We start from the raw sequence: 21,045 nt of genomic DNA, 5'->3' as shown, positions 1-21,045 counted from the left end.
GTCGGTCTATGCCCCTGGCCCCTGTACCCACCCCAGAGGCAGCCGAGGTGGTAGAGCCCACCCCTTCCTCCTGAATGCAGAGCACAGGGCAGACTCCCCCTGCCTCTGGCCGCCTGCTCTGGGGCCAGCAGTGGAAACCAGCTCAGCCCCATCCGCATAGGTGGCATCCACCCGAAGGGCAGGGGCCCCAGAGAGTTCCCCAGCAGAGCGGAGCTGGCATGTTCTCTTCTAGGGCTTCACCGGAGTCAGTCAGGGTAGGTGGGCCTGGGTTAACTCACTTCACTGGAGTCCCCAGAGGCTGGTGAATCTGGATTGGGAGGAATTAAGTTGTAGGTTCACATCGGGAGACAGGAGCACGGCTGCAGAGGGATGCTCCTGATTGCAAGTCAGAGCCGTCATGTCACAGGCCCGCAGTGGGGGTGCCCTGGGAAGGCATGCTGAGTGGAGGCCAAGGGCCTGCAGTGGGGGCTGGGCCGGCCTTCCTCTCTCGGCTCACCCTGCAGCTGTACCCCACCGCTCAGCTCAGCCTGTCTCTGGGCTTGGGCAGATGCGAGGCAGCAGCCGTGCCCCTGACCTCTGCGGCATGGCTAAGGAGGGCCTTTTGCTCTTGGGAAAGAGACTCCCAAGTGAGCAGGGTGCCTGGGACGGGCAGGAGGCCAAGTCCTGGAGGCCACTGGGATGAGGGTGACGGCAGCTCATACAAGTCGAAGACGTCTGTTCTGCGGATGGGGTCCCGACACACATGCCTTAGAGCACGGCTTAGCTCAGGCTCCAAGAATCAAGGCAAAATTAGCCTCCATGAGTTTCTCCTCCAAAACCCAAGCACACGAGATGGCCAGGTCTCTATTTCCCTGAGAACTAGGGAAAGGGCTGTTATCTGAACACTGCAGGCGTTTCTCTTCCTTCCCTCGTGAGGTTACACAGTGCGAGCCACATGGCCTCTCTGTGCCTCAGTTTCCTCTTTTGTAAAGTGGGGACACTAGTAGAACCCCCACCATGGGGCTGAGATAAAGGGTGCACAGCACTTAGCCCAGTACTTGGAACAAGCAGCCAGGGAGCCATAGCGGCCGCTGTGGTGGCTGTTTTAATTTGGCCACTCAGGACTGAGGCCTGAAGCCAGCTCCGGTTCCCTGCACAGGCCAACCGGTAAGTGGTTCCCAGGCCCTCAGCGAAGGGCCATCCTGCCGGCCACACCGGAAGAAACGACAGCTGACCCACCGGAGGGCTCAGGCAACTCCGCTCCCTCCCCACTTCTCTGGCCCCAGCCCTGTGGTGGGATGGACGCCATCCAACTCACCAAATGGCCGTGGGAGTCCCAGACAGGGCTCTCAGATTGGTTTGGCATTGGGCTGTCCAACTGGGGTCAGCCCAGACCTGGCAGGACCTCTGGTGATGGGAGGTGGGGTGGAGGGAGGGATGCAGGTGTGAAGGTCAGGGCCGTGCTGGGACCAGGAGAGCCGTAATCATCGGATGCCAGGATGAGGGGGTCCTGCCGCTGCAAAGCCGCAAACAGGAAAACACACACAAGCCAAGTGGGCTTGGAAGGACTTCAGGCCTCTGGGACATGAGCTGCCAACAGACCTGCCTTTGAGGTGCTAATTAAGCCTGGTGACTGTGAGCACGAGCCCCAGGCATCTCGGACCCTCTGCTGGGGATACTGCAAGAGGACAGGTCCTTACACCCAGTCCCTATAAGCCAGGTCTCGAGGGGCTTCCAGGCTGCAATGTGACCTTGGTGGAACCCAGGCGGCCTCATGGGAAGTCTGGTCGTTCCCATACCTTTTGGTGCAAAGGCTATCCTTTCCTCACTCAACTGCCTATGCTCCCTTGCCAAGGATCAGGTGACTGTGTGATACATTCCCCTGCTACAGATGAGAAAACCGAGGCTCAGAGATGGGGGAGCAGGGCTGGTTTGTCCCCCACCATAGCTACTTTTCTGGGCACCAAGCCATATCCCCTAAGAGTGATGAAGAACGATTTCTTTGAATCAGAGCAAGGAGTTGGATTCTCTGACTGATGGGAGGTAGCCTTAGGTACGTTCATAACCCAAATTTGGCTTCTACCCCAAGAGTTTTGTGGGCCAAGATATGTGCTCCAAGTTCCTGAGATGGGGCCCTCACAGCTCCTGGCCTGGCCTCGCCCGTCTCTTCTCACCCCTGCACCGTAGCCCGTACCAGCATGTTCCTGACCTGCTGGGGCCAAAACCCACGGTCTCCCCAAAGTCAGGACCATGACCCCACCCCATGGCCCTCCTGCAGCCTCCTGGGTCCCATGAATACCCAGAGGGATTTTTTTGAACAATTTAGAAAAGAGCACATTTTGCAGGGTGAGAGGCTCAGAGCTCAAGAGTCAACCCTACTCAGCTGCCCGGTGCTCAGAACAACCAAGGCCATCCTTCCCTTCATGTCCCCGGCAGGGCGTGGGGTTGTGTCACATCAGCCCCAACCCCCAGACTCCCAAACACCCCCCAAACAGAGTCACATGTTTCAGCTGCAGGTCGGCTCCTGCCTTCTGGCTTAAATCCCACTTCCATTCTGACACAAGGACTCTGGTGCAAGCACTTTGCTAGCGTCGTCTGGGTGAAGCCGAGTGCTTGGACCCATCTCCTGCCCTAGGCACCCTGACCCCTGTGCCTCAGCTGCTGTCCAGTCCCAACCCCGAAGAGAATGTGAAGAAACGCCCTATTTGAAGAGTCTTCTGTAACGAGCCCCCTGTGCTGGTTTAGCCCCCAGGCGGACCCAGCTGCTGTTACAGGTCCTTCTTGTTGACCTGTGCAAGGCGAGGGGTCCCCCGAGCACCCACTAGACTTGAGAGCTATTTTGAAGAGTACATTTTGAATTGAGCATGCATGTGCAATACTTTTAATTCTAACTAATTGTGTTTGCAATTGTGAACAGGCGGAAACCACCTAAATGTCCAATAAAAGGGAGAAAGCGAAATAAGAGAATATCCACATTATGGAATACTACGCAGCAGTCAAAAAAGATTGAGGTGGTGCTATCTACGCTGATGTGGAAAGAGCTTCCAGATTCATGGTTGCCTGGAAAACCTAAGTGGCAGAATGATACCTAATTTAGGCAACCTCCCATACTATATGTTTCTGTGTGTATTAGGCATATGTTAGAGCTCTGTGTAAAAAACTGCCATCTGTATAGATTGAAAAAATTGTTGAATATCAGTAGTGCCAACTATCGGTTTCATTGATAGCATGTTTACATCAATGTAAATTCAAAAAGAGAGGGCTCAAGGGCACACGCCAGGCCGAAGACAGAGTTGCCTTTGGAGAGGGGATGGGAGTGGGGAGGAAGGCAAAGGAGCTTCAACTTTTCCCGTAAGGCTTGAAATTTCAAGGATTTCTTACGCAATTAGTACATTTTAAGAATTAAATTAGTAGTTTACTGGCATTGTGTGCACCTGCCTGAAGCTCCTCCAGAAGTTTCATTCCTTTGGATTAGGAATTATAAGCTGTCAAAGCTGGAAGAGACCCCACTGACTCTCTGTCCAGCACCCCTGCTCATCCTACTCATTGGGAAACTGAGGGCCAAAGAGGAAGAGGGACTTCTAAATACTAAGGCTCTCTGCCCAGGGGCCCCTAACCACACGTGTTCCTTGCAGGTGTTGGCAGGACCCTGGGGATGGTGGTGGGGTCACCTCCATGCTTACAGCAATCAAGAGCAATCGTGGGTGAGGAGTGGGGCCACATACGTGTCACATGGTCAGGTCCCTGCCCTCCACCGACCAGGTGGAAAGATCAGTGAGTGATGCAGCCTGGAAATAAGACTCCTGCACTTCCATGGGGAAGTGTGCCCATGCCCACTTTCTTGCAATGGGCGTCCCTGTCTGGTCTACCCTCTGCCAACCACTTTGCATAGGGATGTGGAGTTAAGAACTATCTCACTGTCTTAATAACCCTGTAAAGATGATGATACATGGCAACTGACAGCGTGAGAGACAATAGGGAAGAGTGGAGACTATGGCAAATATGAGCATGCAAGCCTTGTGTCAAAGGGGAAGCTGCTATTTAACCTGGCCATTTTTTTTTTCAGAGAGGGGAAGGACTGATTAAAAAAAAAAAAGGAAAACAGAATCCCACTTTTACAAAAAATGACAATTCTCCACATTTTAAAAAGTGAGCCAGATCAGGTCACTGCTCTGCCAGTTTGCTATCACCAGCAAATGTCCAACCCTCCAAGGACAAACGGCATCCTGCCTGTCAATATGGAAGCCCCCGCTCTGCTCAGCTTCCCTCCCAAGCTTCAGCCAGTCTGGCCCCTCTGGGCACCACACACACTCCCAGCTGCTCCAAAGGCTGCAGAGGATTCACGTACCAAAGCCGACGTGACAGAAATGGCAAGTCCAGAGTCTTCTGGGGAAATACTGGGGGTGGGATATTGGAAGGGAACAGCTGAGTGCTCTGAGGAGCTTCCAAAATGCTACTTTCTCAGGAACTGAGAAAGAAGGAAGGCAGCATGGCAACAGCTGGCTCTGGGCAGTGAGCAATCCTGTCTGAAAATAAAACATTTTACAATCCACAACCGTGGCTCATTAAGAATGAATGGATCCACTGGTATAAATAGCAAGCTGCGTTAAGAAGTCAGGAAACAGCATATGCATTTGACGGAAAAACGGCTGCCATGGAACTGCTTATTAGCTCAGTCAGCTGCAGCTCTTAGCAAATGAGACAGAGGTCATGGGTTCAAACCTAGCATAGGCCATGGCTTTCTTAGGTCACAGAATTTATCCTCCCAGCTTCAGTCACAATATATTAGCCCATAGTGAGCTTCTCCCAGCTTCTGACTCAGGACCCCACCACTATAATATACAGCCTTTGCTTACATGCTTCCAGTAACAGGGAACTCACTCTCTTGTCAGAGACAAAATACCCAGTTTGGTGGTTGGATGGCTTTTGAGCTATAGACACAAATTTCCACCTGGCGCTTCCTGCTCTGCTTTAGGGAGAGCAGTCCTAACTGGTCATCCACTGGGTCTGCTAGGACCCAGGCTGGATGCAAAAGGGGCAGGCTGAACAGAAACGAGATGGGCCAATCACTTCTCCCAAGAGGGCGGACACAAGTGCCGGGGCAGATACAGGGCGTGCAGACTTGGGGCTGAGGCTTGGCTCCAGGGGCGCTGCAGGCAGAGAGAGGACAGCAGAGCTGCTGCGCAGAGGGGCCGGGTGCAGGACAGCAAGTTCCCCAAGGGGCCGGAGAAGCCAGTCCGTGGCCATCTCTCCATTCCTACGATGCCTGGCAGGCCTCCAGCTCCCCTCCGCGGCACCTGGGAGAGCCTTCCTCGGCAGCCTGGTAACTGCCCCCTTTACTCGAGGCGGCCCCGGTGGTCTCTGTGCCTGGCAACCAGCCTCACTCTGGTCACTTGAGACACGGAGGAGGCAGCGTGTGTGGCGATGCGGGCAACAGCCTCGCCCCTACTGCGTTCTCGAGGGCGGCAAGAGGGTGGGGCTGGGATGTAGAGTGGGGCTGGGATGCAGGCACCTGGGCCACAGCCAACGTGACCTTGAGCCTGTTTACCCCTCCTCAGCCGTCACAGAGAGTCAGTTTCACTGTCTGCACCTGCCCCAAGGGCTATCCTGGGCACCAAATGAGATAATGACTGTGAGTCACAGGGCTCTGGCTTGGGTAAAGGTGGCGCTGAACAGCTCGGCTTCTCCCTGAGGTGGGAAGGGGCAGGAGGGGCAGGAGGGGGCGGGAGGGGGCGGGCCTACTCAGGTAGGGACCCCCCTCCCCTGGTAAACATTTGCAGCCTGAGCTGAACCAGACTGCTCAACCCAAACAGAACCCCAAGGCCAACCTTTCCCTGGACTACACGGTTCAGCAGCTTTTACAAAACTGTTGAAAAGCTAGTGAACCAGGGAAGTGCTAATAAAACTCTTATTTTTCTAAAAACTACCCAACTGGAACAAATCTGAAATCCTTGAAGTAGTTTTCTGGAACAGACCCTGAAGTGAGCCTGTGTATAATTCTGTTTAAATCTGTCCAGGAAACCTGGGCTCTGCTCAGATGGACGGTGGAGGGCAGCAGGCCGGAGGATTCTCGGGGATGGGCTGTGACCCAGGGCTCAGCAGAAATGGGAAAATGCACTTGCTTCACAGCCACAGGGGACTCAAGGCACCTGTTTGTGCCCAGAAGGGACCTCTGGTCTGGTAAGGTTTCGTTGCTGTCTCTGAGGGGCTGGGGGTGAGGGGGAAATGGGTATTTGTACCCCATGAGTGGGGCTATTCAGGGCCTGGGGCAAAGGGCAGGGTGGAGAGGCCGCCTTGTCCTGCCAGGCCCTTTTCCCTGTCCTGCCTCAGGCTCCCAGGGCAAACACCGCTAGCCCGCATTTATCCAGAGGCCAGTGTTCCAGCAACCCCAGCCTCCTGGCTCCTGTCTGATAAAAGGACACATGTCATAAAAATCTCTGGACTGTGTATGGACTATAGCGTTGGGGCTACATGCCCCTGGTTTCAGGTACTTAGTCCACAACTCAGAAAGAGCAGGGCAGACGAGTCCCAAAGCAGACACAGGGCAGTGTTAACACACGATTACAGCACTCAGAGGCCAAAGAAATGACAAACTACATCATATTTAGCGTCCTCAGTTTTGGAGGTAGAGAAGCATAAAATTCTATCTGAAAAGAAATTTTTTTAATAGTGATGGCTGGATCTACAGCAGCTGTCTTGTGCCATGAGGGAAAGATGAGGGCTTGTAAAGATACCTGCTCTGACATCACTGAGTTGCTGCTTTTCTTTAGACTTTCTATTAAATGTGCCAGATAAATATGGTATTTTCCCCTACACCACCCCTACCCCTATCAAATATCTCTCTGCACACAGCCCTAGGGAATCTAGCTCACAGGAAAAAAAAAAAAGCTGCAGAAGAGGTGGGCCCATCTCTAAAGGGAGTATGACCCAAGGGCCCTCAGTCCTGGTCCCACCATTTATACTTCATACTTCACAGGGCAGCAAAGGGACCAGATAGTGTGCAAAAGCTGGCTTTATTTATGCCGCCATAAGCTTGGAGCAATGACCTGCCAGGGAAAAATAGCGCAGATCACACATTCTGCCTGGACCTTCGGGGGGTGGGGGGTGGGGGTGGGGGTGGAGAATCTTCCCAGAGGGGGCCAGGCCAGACCCGGAGGGCGGTCGCCACGAGGCCTCTGTTCCCCATCCCTCATGGGGAAAGAACCAATGTCCTGCTGTGGACAAGGCTGCCTGGGCTCACCAAGGGGTCTACAGTCAAGTCCTTGGTCAACATTGATACCCAGTGTCTCCCTAGTGGGGCGGGGGGCAACACACTCAGGCAGCCCGCCCACCTGACCCACAGGTGTGAGACGCTCTCCTTGAGACCACACAGAGAAAAGGAGTGTTCCTAATCTCCTCCTAATTCCATTGTGTTATTTTTAACATTTAGAGCTTTGGCCTGTCCTCCATGTGTTTCTGGATACACATGGAAGGAGGGATCCCCTCCTGAATGGAAATTAATCATACCAGCTCCAGTTATTAAATCCGCTATCTTCCCACTGAATTGAAAAGCTACCTATGTTTGGCTTCTATACGTTAGGTCTATTCTTTCTCTATTGTGTTCCGCTTATCTATTTATTTATCCTATAAATACACAGTCTATTCTATTTATTCTGGTGCTAATACTATACTTTTTTTATTATAGTAAATTTATAGTAAGTTTTAAATTCTAGTAAAGCAATTCTCTCCTACTACTGATATTCTTTCTAAAAGTCATTTTTGTTAAGGTATTCTCTAACTTCCTCATGAACATCAAAAAATGGAGATATAATTCACACACCATCAGATTCCTCCTTTGAAAGTGTACAGTTCAGCAGCTTTTAGTACATTTACAATGTTGTCACCACCATCTAATTCCAGAACTTTCTCATCACCCCTTCGGCCAGTCCCTCCTGTTCCCCCCTTCCCCCACCTCTGGGCAATCGCTAATCCAACTAATCTATTTTCTGTCTATTTTCCGTCTCCATGGATTTGCCTACTCTGGATATTTCATATAAATGGACTCACACAATACATGTCCTTTTGTGTTTGGCTTCTCTCACTTAGCGTAACGTTTTTAAGATGTAACCAAGTTGTAGCTGCATCGAGACTTCGTTCCTTTTCATGGCTGAGTAGTATTCTGCCACGTGAGCCACTCATCAGCTGACAGACATCTGGATTGTCTCTGCTTTTTGACTGTTAAGAATGTGTTGCTGTGAACATGCGGGTCCTTATGAACTTCAAAAAATCATTTTGTCCATTCCTCCCTGGAAACTCCACTGGGACGCTGACAGAAATTACACTGTACTTACTAATGCAGAAAGACAGAGATTCTCACATCTTAAGGTTTTTGATATAGGGGTAGGACCTGGCTCTGTTCATGTCTTACTTTCTGTTCTTTGATAAGAGCCTAAAATTTCCTTCTCGTTGGTCCTATAATTTTTTTTAAATATGGTTATAGGCAATTTATAAATTTTGTTACAATTATAAATGGATTTTCCATACCCATCTCTAATTAGCCAATTTTAAAGAGCTACTGATTTTTAAAAAAAATAGATCTATCCTATATTTTGCCATTTTTCAAATTCTCTTATTATTTCTAAAGAATTATTTTAGTAGAATCTCTTGGGTTTTCTTGACATACAATGACATCATTTGCAAATAAGATAATTCTTCTTTTAAAATGTTAACAGATTATTTTGTTCTCTTGCCTTATTCTGTTAGCTAAAATCTACAAAATATCGTTGTATGATGGGGGTAGCCTTGTTTTATAAAGAGCACCTACAAATCAATAAGAAAACGTAAACAAAAACAGAAAACGAGCAATGGATTTGAACGTGCAATTTTTAAGAGGAGAAATCTAAAATAATAAACATATGAAAAGGTATTCAAACATGCAAAGTGAAGTACTGAAATACCCTTTACCATCCAGTGTATTGGACTGGCCAGAGTTACAAACATCAGTATTATCTACGACTGGCAAGTGACCAGATCACCTGGCTGGAGTCCGTCCCTCCGGTACATAGGTTCAGTGTGCAAGGACATCTCAGTACTGCCCTCAGTGATGCAAACCTGGGAATAACCTGACTGTCCCTCAGTAGGGGAGTGAGGCAGTCACGGCACACTACACTGTGGGATTTCATTCAGCCATGGAAAGGAACACAGTAAAATTTATATCTACTGATCTGCAGGGATGCCCATGGCAATTTTTTTTTACAGATTTTTAACTTTTTTTATTGTACAGTATAACATATATACAACGCAAAGAAAGAAAAAAGCAATAGTTTTCAAAGCATTCTTCAACGAGTAGTTACAGGACAGATCCCAGAGTCTGTCATGGGCTGCCATACGATCCTCTCAGATTTTCCCTTCTAGCTGCTCCAGAGTACAGAAGACTAGGAGGCTTACATATTTTTATATCATCACAAATCGACTTTTTTCCTCCTTTTTTTTTGTGAAAAATAACACCTATACAAAAAAGCTATAGGTTTCAAACCACAGCACCAGAATTAGTTGTAGAACATACTTCAGAGTTTGATATGGGTCATGATTCCACAATTTAGGTTTTCACTTCTAGCTGCTCTAAAATATTGGAGACTAAAAAGAGATACCAATTTAATGACTCAGCATTCATAGTCGTTTGTTAAAACCCTATCTTCCACAGAGTTTTTGTTGAAGTTGCAGAGCAATGGATGAGAGACTCTATGTGTCGTTGCTGTCGCTAAAAACGAAAACAAAAACAAATCCTCATATCATGTACATGTCTGCAGGAACAGTGAGAAAGGGGGTTGGGAAGCTGTGGGGAGTAGAAGAGCTCTGTATTTTTCACACAGCTTTGAATTATTCTACTTGTTAACATACATCACACATTATAATTAAAAATGAACAAAGGCAGGTTAAAGGAGGAAGCCGCGGAAACCGCCACAGAAACCGCCACAGAAACATCAATACATTACACTTGGCTACTCTATGGATGGACAAGTTCATGGCCTGTGGCCCCGGTGACCCTCCCTCTTCCAGCAGGCACGAGAAAGGAAAGGGGTTAGGCTGGGGGCGGGGGGGGGGGGGGCGCTGAGAGCATGAGGTGCCCGGGCCCAAGGGGCGGAGAGGAGAAAGATGGAGACATGGTGGGGAGAGGGTCAGAGGGCGGCCAGGAGGGCGCGCTGGCGTGGAGGTGGCTTCGTGCCAGCCGGCTGGGGCTGGGGGCGGTACTGGCCCTGGGGTCCGCAGAGGCAGGGGCCCAGGAGCGAGGACCCCTAGAGGGTAGAGATGTCCAGCCCGGGAGCCAGGCCTCAGGCCCCTTGGGGTGGGGGCTCGGGCCACAGCTGCTGGCCCAGGGCTCAGGGCCCCTCCTCCCCAAAGCATCATTGCAAGCTAGTGTGTTCACCAGCTGTTTCATGGCCACTTCTCTTCCCTCGGACAGACACAGACGGACCTTGGGCAGGAGAAAGCTCCAGCTCTGAGGGTGGAAAAAGGACAGACAGGAAGAGGGGGCCGTACTCGCCCTGGCCCAGCCTCCCTCCTGGCTCCCTCTGTGGGTCTGCAGCTACAGCCCCCCTCAGGCCGGTGCCAAGTTGGGCCTGCCGACCACACCCCCTCCCCGCCAACAGGGGCACCTGCACCATCTCCACCTGCATTCTGTCCCCAAGGCCCGACAAATGCTTATTTGGGGCAGTGATGTCAGGGAATGTGAGCCCACGGGAATTAGAAGTGCAAACAGTCTGGGAGAAAAAGCAATGCAAGCCTGCCGCAAAGACAACCAAGTCAGGCTAAGGGAAAAATATCTGGAAGGCAGACACTAAACTGTACACACAGGTGATCCCTGAAAGGGTGGCCTCCCTGGGGGAATGCTGCTTTTTAAATTACAACGTGCACATTGTTTATAATGAACACGCACTACTTTGTTAACAAGTATATATACAAAAATGATATACAGTTGGTCACACATCAGGTCACACATCAGGTCACACAAGCCAGGCGAAGCTGTTGGAAGACCCTTCTGAAGCAGCTGCCATGTGAAGCGTTTGGGGGGCCACCTCGTTCTGACGTCAGGAGGAGCCCCCTGGCTGCCTCTGTCTCTGTTGGGACCCACAGACCCACTTCAGAAGGAACCAGACCTTAGAGGCCAAAAGCCCTGTTTTCTGACCCCAGCTCTGCCTCACACCAGCTGAGCAAGTTTTTCTTCTTCTCTGAGCCTCAGGCTACTCATCCATAAAATGGGGCTATCAAATACCTGCCCTGTCCTCTTCCTGACCCTGAGGCAAGAGCAGGCACTTGGAAAATAAAACCGTAAACTTTAGAGCATCATGCAAACTGCAGAACGCCACCTACGACGCTCTACAGAGGCAGAGTTATATTTAACAAAGCGGGCAGCACTCCCCTTCTGGTGGTGCCCAGCTGGGCACTTGGGCAGCCACACGAATCCCAAGGGGGCATCGGGTGCAAGGTCACCGCGCTCATTAGGAACAGGGGAGCCCGACGTCTTTCTTGATTGAGACACAAGACAAGCAGGGGAAGAGGTGGTGCAGGCCTGCCTTCCAAAGACTTATTTTTTATGCTTTGCAAACACCTTAATCGACACTACATCTGCAAAAATCCACAATGCTGTTTGTGGCACCCACACACATACCAGTGCTTGTCGGCGAAACTACTCCAAATGGACTCTCCCGCTGCGTCCCTGCACAGAGCAGGCAATCCGTGTGCTGGGGAGCTGGGCCGCCGGCTGGGGTGCAGGTGAGGGGCGAAGGGCAGAGGGGAGGGATGAAGCCCTGCGGAGGGGGTGGTGGCATGGCCTCGGGCCCACGCAGGACCTGATGGCCTGAACATTAGGAGCTCCCCTGGAAGGGAGGGCAAAGGGGACTCACCTCTCCCTCGGGCCCAAGTGTAGACGCGACTGGCCTCAGTGCTTCTGGGCTCGGGCTCCACCGGCTCCACGTGCAAAGGTCGGAAGTGGGGGACATCAGCCTGGCCAGGGGTCTTCAGGGGCAGGATATACTTGGGGAGCCCTTTGTAGAACCAGGCCCCCGACCTCTTCCAGACCTGGCAGTGGGGGGAGGGGGACATCTGCTCAGAGCACAGGATGTGGAGCAGCCCTCCCTGCACAGGCAAGCCCGGGTCTGCCCTCCCTGTGGGCTTCCTGTGCCTCCCTCCTGCCCTGCCTCCCTTCTGCCCCGTGGTGGGAGATGGGAGAGCAACGCAGCGGAGAACGGAGCGTCAGTGGGACCCTGTCTCTGCCCTCCTTGACTCAGACAACTGGAAGCTGTCCTGCCAGCCCTACTTCAAAGGCCACCCCACATTCTCTGTTTCTCTGCTGCAGAGTGGGACCTCAGTTGGTGGGGCACACGAAGTCCTGGGTACGGGGCCTGGCACGTGGGGAAGGCCTTTTAAAATCGTCTGCTGTTACCACCTCGTTCTCTACAACTCGCAGCCTCCTGCAGATGGCCTTGTCTACCCCCTGCCCGCCTCCTACCCTCCAGCCCCTGCCCGGAACCGTCTGGTGAGGGGGAGCCCATGAGCCCCGCCTGGCTGCCCACTGAGCGTTGCAGACCTACTGAGAGGCCCCCACCTCTGCCCCCCACCTGGGGACCAGGACACAGCAAGTCCTCTCAGCCTCTGACCGTCCTGAGTGAAGTCATCCGCCACCCCCCACCAGAGAGTGACCAGCCCCCCAGCTTCCCTTCCCGAGACGTCCCTCAGCCCCTCACATCCAGCCAGCCCCTCCTGCTGGGTCACGCCTGTCACTGCCTCTCATGAGTGGAGCTCAGAGGTGGCTGCGTGCTCCAGGCTTGGTCTTGCTGCCCCCAGGGCACAGCAGCCGGCCTCCTGTCCCCCTCCCATGTCCCAGCTCTGTCCTCCCTAGGTCCAGGCCTCCCTGCAGCCCAGCCTGACCCTACAGTCCCAACAGGACTCTCGGAACTAGAGGAATCAGGTAAAGCTTGCCAGATCCCCAGTCCCCCGTGTCCCTTTATCGTTTCCCCTTGGAAAAGATCGGGGGTGGGAGGACAGTGGAGGAGACACCCCAAGTGGGCGAGATGGGCACCCGAAGGCTGGGCAAATCCTAGGAAGCCAAGGACGCTGGCTGGGGCAGAGGGTGCTATGAGTCCGGGACACTCAGGGGAGCCCTCTGCACCCCCAGCACGGTCCCCCAGATTGTCTCTTCATCCTCTTCCCTGGAAGCTACTTCCTCCCTTATTTGCTGTGTGACTCTGGGTAAGTTGTTTAACCTCCTTGGGCCTGAGTTTCCTCATCAAGGAAGCGTGATAGCAATGCTTGCCCATCAGAGCTGCTGAGGAAACTGGAAAGTGCTCAGCATGGGGCACATCACCCGCAAGGTGCCCAGCAGGTGCCGCCTGCTTCCCTCCTGCCGGCCTCTCCCCTCGGGGGCTGGGGCAGAGCAACAAGACGCTTGAGGAAGGGTCAGGCCTGCCCCATCGGGGTACCTGGAAGCTGTCCTCTGAGAGCATCTCAGGACAAGAAAACCTCTGCAGCAGGCACAGAAAGGACCCTGCATCTCAGAGAGAGCCACAAATTAGAATTCAGAACAGAAACCAAGATAAGGCTCCTGAACATGTAACGCCTCCTTAGAAAGACGCCAAGTGCCCTAATCTCTGATGGAGAAAGTGCATAAAAGGTTTTTAGCGAGCAGAAGTGGGAGTGCATTAAGGAATGATGTGACCTTTTCAGAGGAGAGCAGGCCTGGGCAGTTCAGAGCAGACATTCTGAGTTTGAATTCTGGAACCGCTGTGACACATCAGCCTCCGTAGGCCTCAGTTTCCTCCCAGTAGGAGGGACATAGGAGCGCTGCCCGGCTCGCAGGTCAGCCATGAGGACAGATCCCCGGGTGGACGTAAAGCCCCATGGCCCCGCGCTCACCGTCATCACCACCTCCTCCTCCTCCTCCTCCTCCTCCTCCTCCTCCCCCCGTCTGACGGGCGTGAGCGGCTTTATAACTTGGACCAAACCCTCCACTCAAAAGGAAGAGTTTAGAATAGAAGACCTGAGTCTTGCTTTGATTCTCTGGGGCAGTGTTTCCCAATCCCAAAGCGTCTTCTGTACCACATTCATTCTGTGGGATGTTCACAGGGAGCCCGGCCACAAAAAGCAGGTTTTTTTTTTTTTTTGAAAAAAAAAAGGTTCCATGATCACATACATTTGGGAAGCACTAGGTTAAAACAAGCTGTTTCTGCAGGACTTCTCAGTGCCTTTAACATGCCTGTGAGCATAGTGATTTTCACCAGGGCCGTAGAACATACTGTGCTCTCCACCTGGGACCTACCTGGGAGGTTTTCCTAGGGAAGCTCGATCTTAGGTACTGGGTTTGCATAAGCTCAGCATTTAACTGTCCAGCACTTACTGTTACCCACTGAGTGATATGCATTTATTTCTCCAAGCAGGCAGTAGTCGCCTCTTTATGCTCCACGGTGCCAAGCACAGGACCACTGAGGCCAGAACATGCCCTTGGAACAAAACACTCATCTCTCCCTCCTGGCAACCTCATGCGGAGTGGCCTGCCTTTGTCATTCTTGAGTAACTAGGAAACTGTCTAGTGGGATGAATGCTTTGTGGCACCTCCCTTGGAAAATCCTTTCTGCTCTTCCTGTAGCCATCCCACAATACAGGTGTATTATTTGAATACGTAATGCATGCACCTAAAATTCATCCAAGTACAAAGGGGGAAAGTCTCCTCCCCCACATCCAGAGGCAGTTCTTAGAGGAAACTGTTATTGCCCCCACTTTCCAGATGGGGAAACTGAGGTTCCACCAAGTTAACAACTCGCCCAAAGCTGGGTCTCCACTCTGTTGATTTCGGTTCTGCACGGAGCCCCCAGAGCCTCACCCCAGCAGTTTACAGATGCAAAGCAGGAGCCCACTAAATTGGGGTTGAATGATTCATAAATCCTCAGCAGATGAGACGTCATGGACGCTGAGTGTCCTGCACTCTGGGTGCCTAAAGGGGAGGGAAGTGCTGGCGAGGGAGAGGAAACAGACACGAGTACCAGACGCCAAGGCTGCCTTGTCCACAGAGAGTGGCTGTGTGGCTCGCGGGGACAGGTACTCAAGCCCAAGAGGCCATGGAATGGGAATGGGGGACGAGGGGAGGTTTCCGTGGCCTCCCACTATGGAGCCAAGGCCCAAGTGGAGCTAAGTGCCCGCCCCTAAGCATGCTGTCCCCTGGCTCCCCATCGCGGGCTGGGGCCTGGGGAACCCAAAGAAGCAAATACTCGAGTATCATGACAACCCTGTGACTGACTCCCTTTATCCAGGGTATGGACAGATGAGTAAAAAACTAAGGACAGAAAATAAATTAAAAACAGGTGGGTGGAGGTAGGGGGAAAAAAAAACTGGGTAAATTGCCATACCAGTGGTCGGTCATTGAGAGGGAGGGCTAGGAGGTATGGGGTGTATGGGGGTTTTCTTTTTATTTCTTTTTCTGGAGTGATGCAAATGTTCTAAAACCGATCATGGTGATGAATACACAACTATGGGATGATATTGCGAGCCACCGATTGTGTACTTTGGATGCACTGCACGGTGTGTGAAGGTATCTCAATAATTTTTTTTTTTTTTTTAAAAGAGAATGTCTGTGGACTGTGGGGCACATGGCCTTGGGACCATGCTGCCTCCCCACCCCGCCACGGAAGCAGCTTTGCCTATTGTTTTTGTAAGAGAAATGCAGAGCACATGAAGTCAGGACGTTAAGAAAAAAAAGTAAAGAGAAGAAACTACAGGTCACTCCCGATGCTTCCACACAGGCACCGTGCTCGGAGCTCTCACACCCCCCTCCTGGGCACAGACACAATTTTGGTTTTTATTTTAGAAGAATGGAGCATGCAGATGCACCTGTTCCCCCCCCTTACCTCCCTCTCATGGCAACTGCTCTGAGTTTGCATCTCATGGCCCCTATCACCATTCTCTGGTGGTGTCGCGGTGGATTTATTAAACTTAATTTAAAAAGCCCCCCACTGATGGGCATTTTAATTGTTCCAATTTTGCACTCTTATGAGCAGTGCTGCAATGATTACCTTTGTACAAACATTATTAGACAGTTGTAGGTTTATGTCCTTAGGAACCATTCCAAGGAGTGGCACAGCCGGCTCGAAGGATATGCCATGTTTTAGCTAATGACGTCTATTGCCATCCAGGAAAGGTGGCATCTGCTCGGTCCCCAGCATGGCCTGGAACCAAGAGCCCTGGACGGGGACTCCCTGGAGCCAGAGTCTAGTCTACAGGACCTGCAGTCCCCAAGGGTTGGAGGGTTGGAGGACAGACACCTCCCCTGGGGCATGCCTTCCAGTGGGAGGGCACGACCCCCCACAGCCACCCAGAGAGGCTCTGTCTGGAGGGGTGTGGACAGGCCGCTCTGAATGTCAGCAGTGCCACGCTGGGTGGCTTTAGTGGAAGAGACTGAGGAACGCTGCAGAGCATGGGCCTGTGACTGGGACTTGGCAATGCCACGTGTTTATCCTGCAGCCTCGGGGACTTCTCCCTCGTAGCCTTCAGACCCATGAGTCCATGTGTCATTTGGTATCTATCTGTCTCCCCCCTCCCCGAGGCTCTACAATGCCATAGGGAAGGTAAGGCAGAGGAAAAGCTCCCAGCCTGTGGACCCCAGCACGGGAGGTGCCCCATGGCCCTGGCTGCCCCTGCCACCCCCACTGGGCACATCACAGCCATGGGGCTCCATCTCACAACCCACCTCACTTCACCCCCACTTAAAAAAAAGACTCCATCAGTAAAGTGCTTTGGAAGGCAGGTTAAAGGGCAAAGGATCCAAAGTATTAGGTTAAATTAAATGATAATTCAACCATTTTCGAGCTACAAGAAAATGTCAATGTATTTCATTCAATTTACCCCATTATCTATGCCTGGCCACCCCCCACGGTCAGCCAGGCCCACAGTGCCTCCCTGGGTCCAGTGGGCAGGGCCAGGGCTGACCTGAGGAGTTGGATGGACCGGGCCCTCTGGGCTGTCGGCTTCCCCTCAGCTAGGGCTTTAGTCCAGGGCAGGGTCTGATGCCATCTCAGTGGGCGGCAGGCAGAGGCGGGGCTTTCCACTAGGCCAGACTGGGCACCCACGTGGGCAGCCTCCCCGCCTAGGCTCACCCTGACACCCCCGGAATGTCCGGGGTCCTGGGCCAGTGCACGAGGGGTGGCCGTCCCTAGGGCCCTGCGTCGGGAATCCAGAGCAAACACGTGCATTGTCCAGAACGGCAGATGCCCCCAAGCAGAGGTGCACAAAATGCACCGTCAGTGTCCTGGAACACGCCTTCCCCACGGGCAGGCGGGGCAGGTGAGGTGAGAGGAAGGAGAATCCTAGCCGGGCTGAGTACCGAGCGGCAGCCCCCTCCACCACATCCCCGCGCCCATCCCTGTGCACCCAGGACCTCCTCTTGCCTGGCTGCAAATTACACAGGGCGGCTTTTAATCGCATGACTGCCGCTCTGTGCACAAGACACCTCATCCACTGTCTGACATCAACACGTGGCACCCCACCCAGGAGCAGGGGCAGGAAAAGCCCTCTGTGGGGCTCCTTGCCCCGCCCCAGTCCAGGACCACGGGATTGGAAAAACGTTCATTTTCTGGAGAAGCCACGTGCCTCTGCAGAGCCACCCTCTCCCCCGCCACGTGTGGTTTGCTGTGATAAGGCCAGCAAAGCAGCCAGCCTTGAAAATGCCACTTAATGAGAAAAGACCCGCACAGCCACCACAGCACTTGCAGGGGGTGGCCAGCAGTGCCAAAGCCTCCCTGCCACCCCTGCTCTGAGCTCCGCTTCCAGGTTTTTGTTACTGACTGTCCCTCACAGCCAACTGCAGATTCAGATGGATATTAGCCAAGCAGGTCCCCTGGGAATTTTAATTACCATGATAACAATCGCTAATCACTGGCATTTCCTAAACGGCAGTGGCTGGAGAAGGTTGTAACTGACAGCCACTGGAAAGAAGAGGAGGCCTAGGGGACCTGTGACTGGGGAAGCTGGGGGAGGGGAGGCTGATGGCAAAGCCCCTGTCCCTGTATATCGCTCCAGCCAGCATCCCGTGCAGCTCAAGCTCCAGAGCTCTGGGGTGCACCTGGCATGAACTCAGACCGGGTCTTCATCAGCTCAGTTGTCCATGCTCTCCATCCACTGATCCAATGGCCAGAGCAGGGGTACGGGCTGTTGCCTTTGCACATGCTATTCCCTGCAACTGGAGTGCCCTGCAGCCACATCTCTATCCGGCAGTGACACCTCCCCCAGGGAAGTCCTTCTGGTCACCTTGTGCAGAATCAGATATGCCTTACTTGGACTGGAGTTCTGACCTGTCCATCCCCTGACCCCGTCCCCACCCCCAGCTTTCCTCTTCTGACTAGATTGGGAGCTGTACAAGGGCAGGGGCTGTGCTGAGCCATTCTTGTATCCCTAGGACACAGCAGAGCCTGGCACGTGATGGGAATGTTGTTGACTGACAGACTGAATGAACAAGCAAATGAAGACAAAGCAAAGGAACTGTTCCCAGGGGACAGAACCTGTGACCTTGTCTTCAGGAAAACCATGTTCTGTCTAACAAGTGCAGGCTGACCAGGCCTGGGAAAGCCGAGCCAAGTGGCCTGTTACAGTGCGGGCGTCTCACTTCCTTTCTGCTCTGACCACTTTAAAAAGAGACCCTCATTGGTGGAGGAGAGGCAGTGCTCTGCCTGCACCCCCCATCCCCCTACCCCATTACCTGAACACACACACACACACACACACACACACACAGTGCTCTGCCTGCACCCCCCATCCCCTACCCCATTACCTGAACACACACACACACACATACACACACACACACACACACACACACACACAGTGCTCTGCCTGCACCCCCCACCCCCTACCCCATTACCTGAACACACAAACACACACACACACACACACACACACGCACCGTGCTGGTCTCCCAGGAACTCCAACAGGCAAGCTAAACCCCACGGCATGGCCAACAAGACCTCCATAACTGGTCAGCCCCTGCCTCCCTTCCCCGCCTCAAACGTCACCCACTCCCCACTCTCTGGACCAGCCACACTGAGCCACTGTCACTTTCTTGACCATAAGACGCTCCCTCTTGCCTCCAGGCCCTTGTACCTGCTGCCTCTTCTTCCTTCCCGAAGTTAACTCTATCCAGCCTTCAGGAAATCACTTGTATCCCCCAGCTTCCACAGAAGTACATGCGTTCCCACTGCCCGTTTACTCGTCTGCTTTCTGAACTAATTTGAAAGCTCCGTGAGGGCAAGAGCTGCTCCAAACCCCTAGGACATGCTCGCATATCACAGGGGGCCAGGAAGTATCTGTCAGGTGGCTACTGCATACTCACCCAAGTTCCAAATCCTTACGTAAGTCAGGTTGCCAGTGAAGAGAATCCCAGGCTCTGAGAGGGAGGTGCCACCTGAGGGGCTGTGGTCTATTTAAACACGGCCCCAAATTATTTGTTGTCCCTCCCATTATGAGATGGAGTCTATTTCCCCACCCCATGAATCTAATCTAGTCTTATGACTAGCTTTGGACAGTAAGTGTGGTGGAAGTGACACATGATTTCTAACCAGGCCCCAAGGGACCTTGCAACTTTCTTATCACCTGGGCAACTGCTGCCATCCCCTGACAGAGCCTCATCCAGTGTGCTGCAGGACGGGAGCCGAGGCCCCCCCAACTGACAGCCGGTATTAAATATAAACATGGGAGCCAGGCTGTTCGGACCCTGCACCCCAGGGGGGCTGTCGGCTGACTGCAGCCACATAAACAATCACTCCAGGAGAAAGCAAAAGCCACCCAGCAGAGCTTAGCCCAAACTGCAGAACTGTGAGAGAATAAATGATCGTTATATTAAGTCTCTGCACCTCTCACTGGACAGCCACCAGTGAGACACTGTTTAGACACTTCCAGAAAAAGAAACAATCAGAACTATCGCTAATTCATTGAATAAAGTAGGAAAGTTAAATTCGGGGACTTAAAAAATAAAGGCTTATTCATTAAACGAGAGCAACGCACTGTGAAAAAAGGAAGAAATGGCGAATAAGACCAGGTTCCTAGATATTAAATATACAATAAAGAAATATAAAAGTGGAAAACAGAGGTTGGAAGATAAAAATGAAGGAAAAAAATCTACATTTTAGGATGTAGGACACAAGAATAAATAAACAGAAAAGTGCAAAAGAAATGATAAAAGACAAAGATGTTCAATTTGAGGGGTCAAATTCCTAATAAACTGATATCCCAGAAAGAAAAATAGAAAAAAAAATTGTTGGAGCTTAAGGACAGGAGTCTTCAGAGTAGATTTATATTTTAATATAAGACAGGATAAATGAAAAGTAAAAGAGGAGTGCTTAGGCATTGTGTTGGTTTGAAACTGTTGTGTACCCCAGAAAAACCACGTTCTTCAACCCTGATTGAGCATTGCTGGGTGGGACCTTTTGATGAGGTGGTTTCCATAGAGACGTGTCTCCACCCATTCAAGGTTGGATCACTTACTGGAGTCTTTTTAGAGGGAACCATTTTGGAAAAAGCTTCAGAGCCAACAGGAGACCCAGGTATCTGGAGATGCAAAAAAAGAAAATGCCCCTGGGAAAGCTGTGTGAAACAAAAGCCAAAGATCTCAGCAGCCGCCAGCCACGTGCCTTCCCAGCTGACAGAGGTGCTCCAGCCCACCAGCCTTTCTCTGGAATCAAGGTATCCTTCTCTGGATGCAGTCTGGACATTGCTATGGCCCTAGAACTGTAAACTTGCAACTTAACAAATTCCCTCTTTTTTTTAATTGATTTTTTTTTTTTTTACATGGGCAGGCACTGGGAATCAAACCTGGGTTTGCAGCATGGCAGGCGAGAACTCTGCCACCGAGCCACCGTGGCCCACAAAGCCTAGAATGCTTTGAAGAGACTATGGATAGAAATGTGGACTCTAAAGTTACCTCTGATAAGGCCTTACAAAGAAACGATTCATGTGTTACTGCAAACTGGAAGGAAGGCGATCTTTGTCTTAAATGGCAAAGAATCTGGCAAAATTGACTACTGGTTTTGACTGAAGGGCAGATTTTAAAAA

General features: G+C 52.0%; 1 protein-coding gene across 7 annotated transcripts in view; it reads right to left on the bottom strand.

Moving 5' to 3' along the window:
• The window catches only part of RPH3AL (rabphilin 3A like (without C2 domains)), a 144,448-nt gene that overhangs the window by 13,119 nt on the left and 110,284 nt on the right, over positions 1–21,045 (bottom strand). For 5 of the 7 annotated variants that reach the window (XM_077165455.1, XM_077165460.1, XM_077165458.1 and 2 more), the window contains one exon: positions 11,862–12,036. The exons of 1 other annotated variant lie outside the window; for it this stretch is intronic. In XM_077165455.1, coding sequence (XP_077021570.1) covers positions 11,862–12,036 — 175 coding nt within the window. Of the gene's footprint in view, positions 1–10,144; positions 10,457–11,861; positions 12,037–21,045 lie in introns of those variants that run through there. One more of the 7 variants, XM_077165461.1, reaches the window with a different exon arrangement.

This window comes from Tamandua tetradactyla, chromosome 6 (genome assembly GCF_023851605.1).
Source record: "Tamandua tetradactyla isolate mTamTet1 chromosome 6, mTamTet1.pri, whole genome shotgun sequence".
NCBI lineage: Eukaryota > Metazoa > Chordata > Mammalia > Pilosa > Myrmecophagidae > Tamandua > Tamandua tetradactyla.
This window is presented reverse-complemented; position numbering and strand designations above follow the sequence as displayed.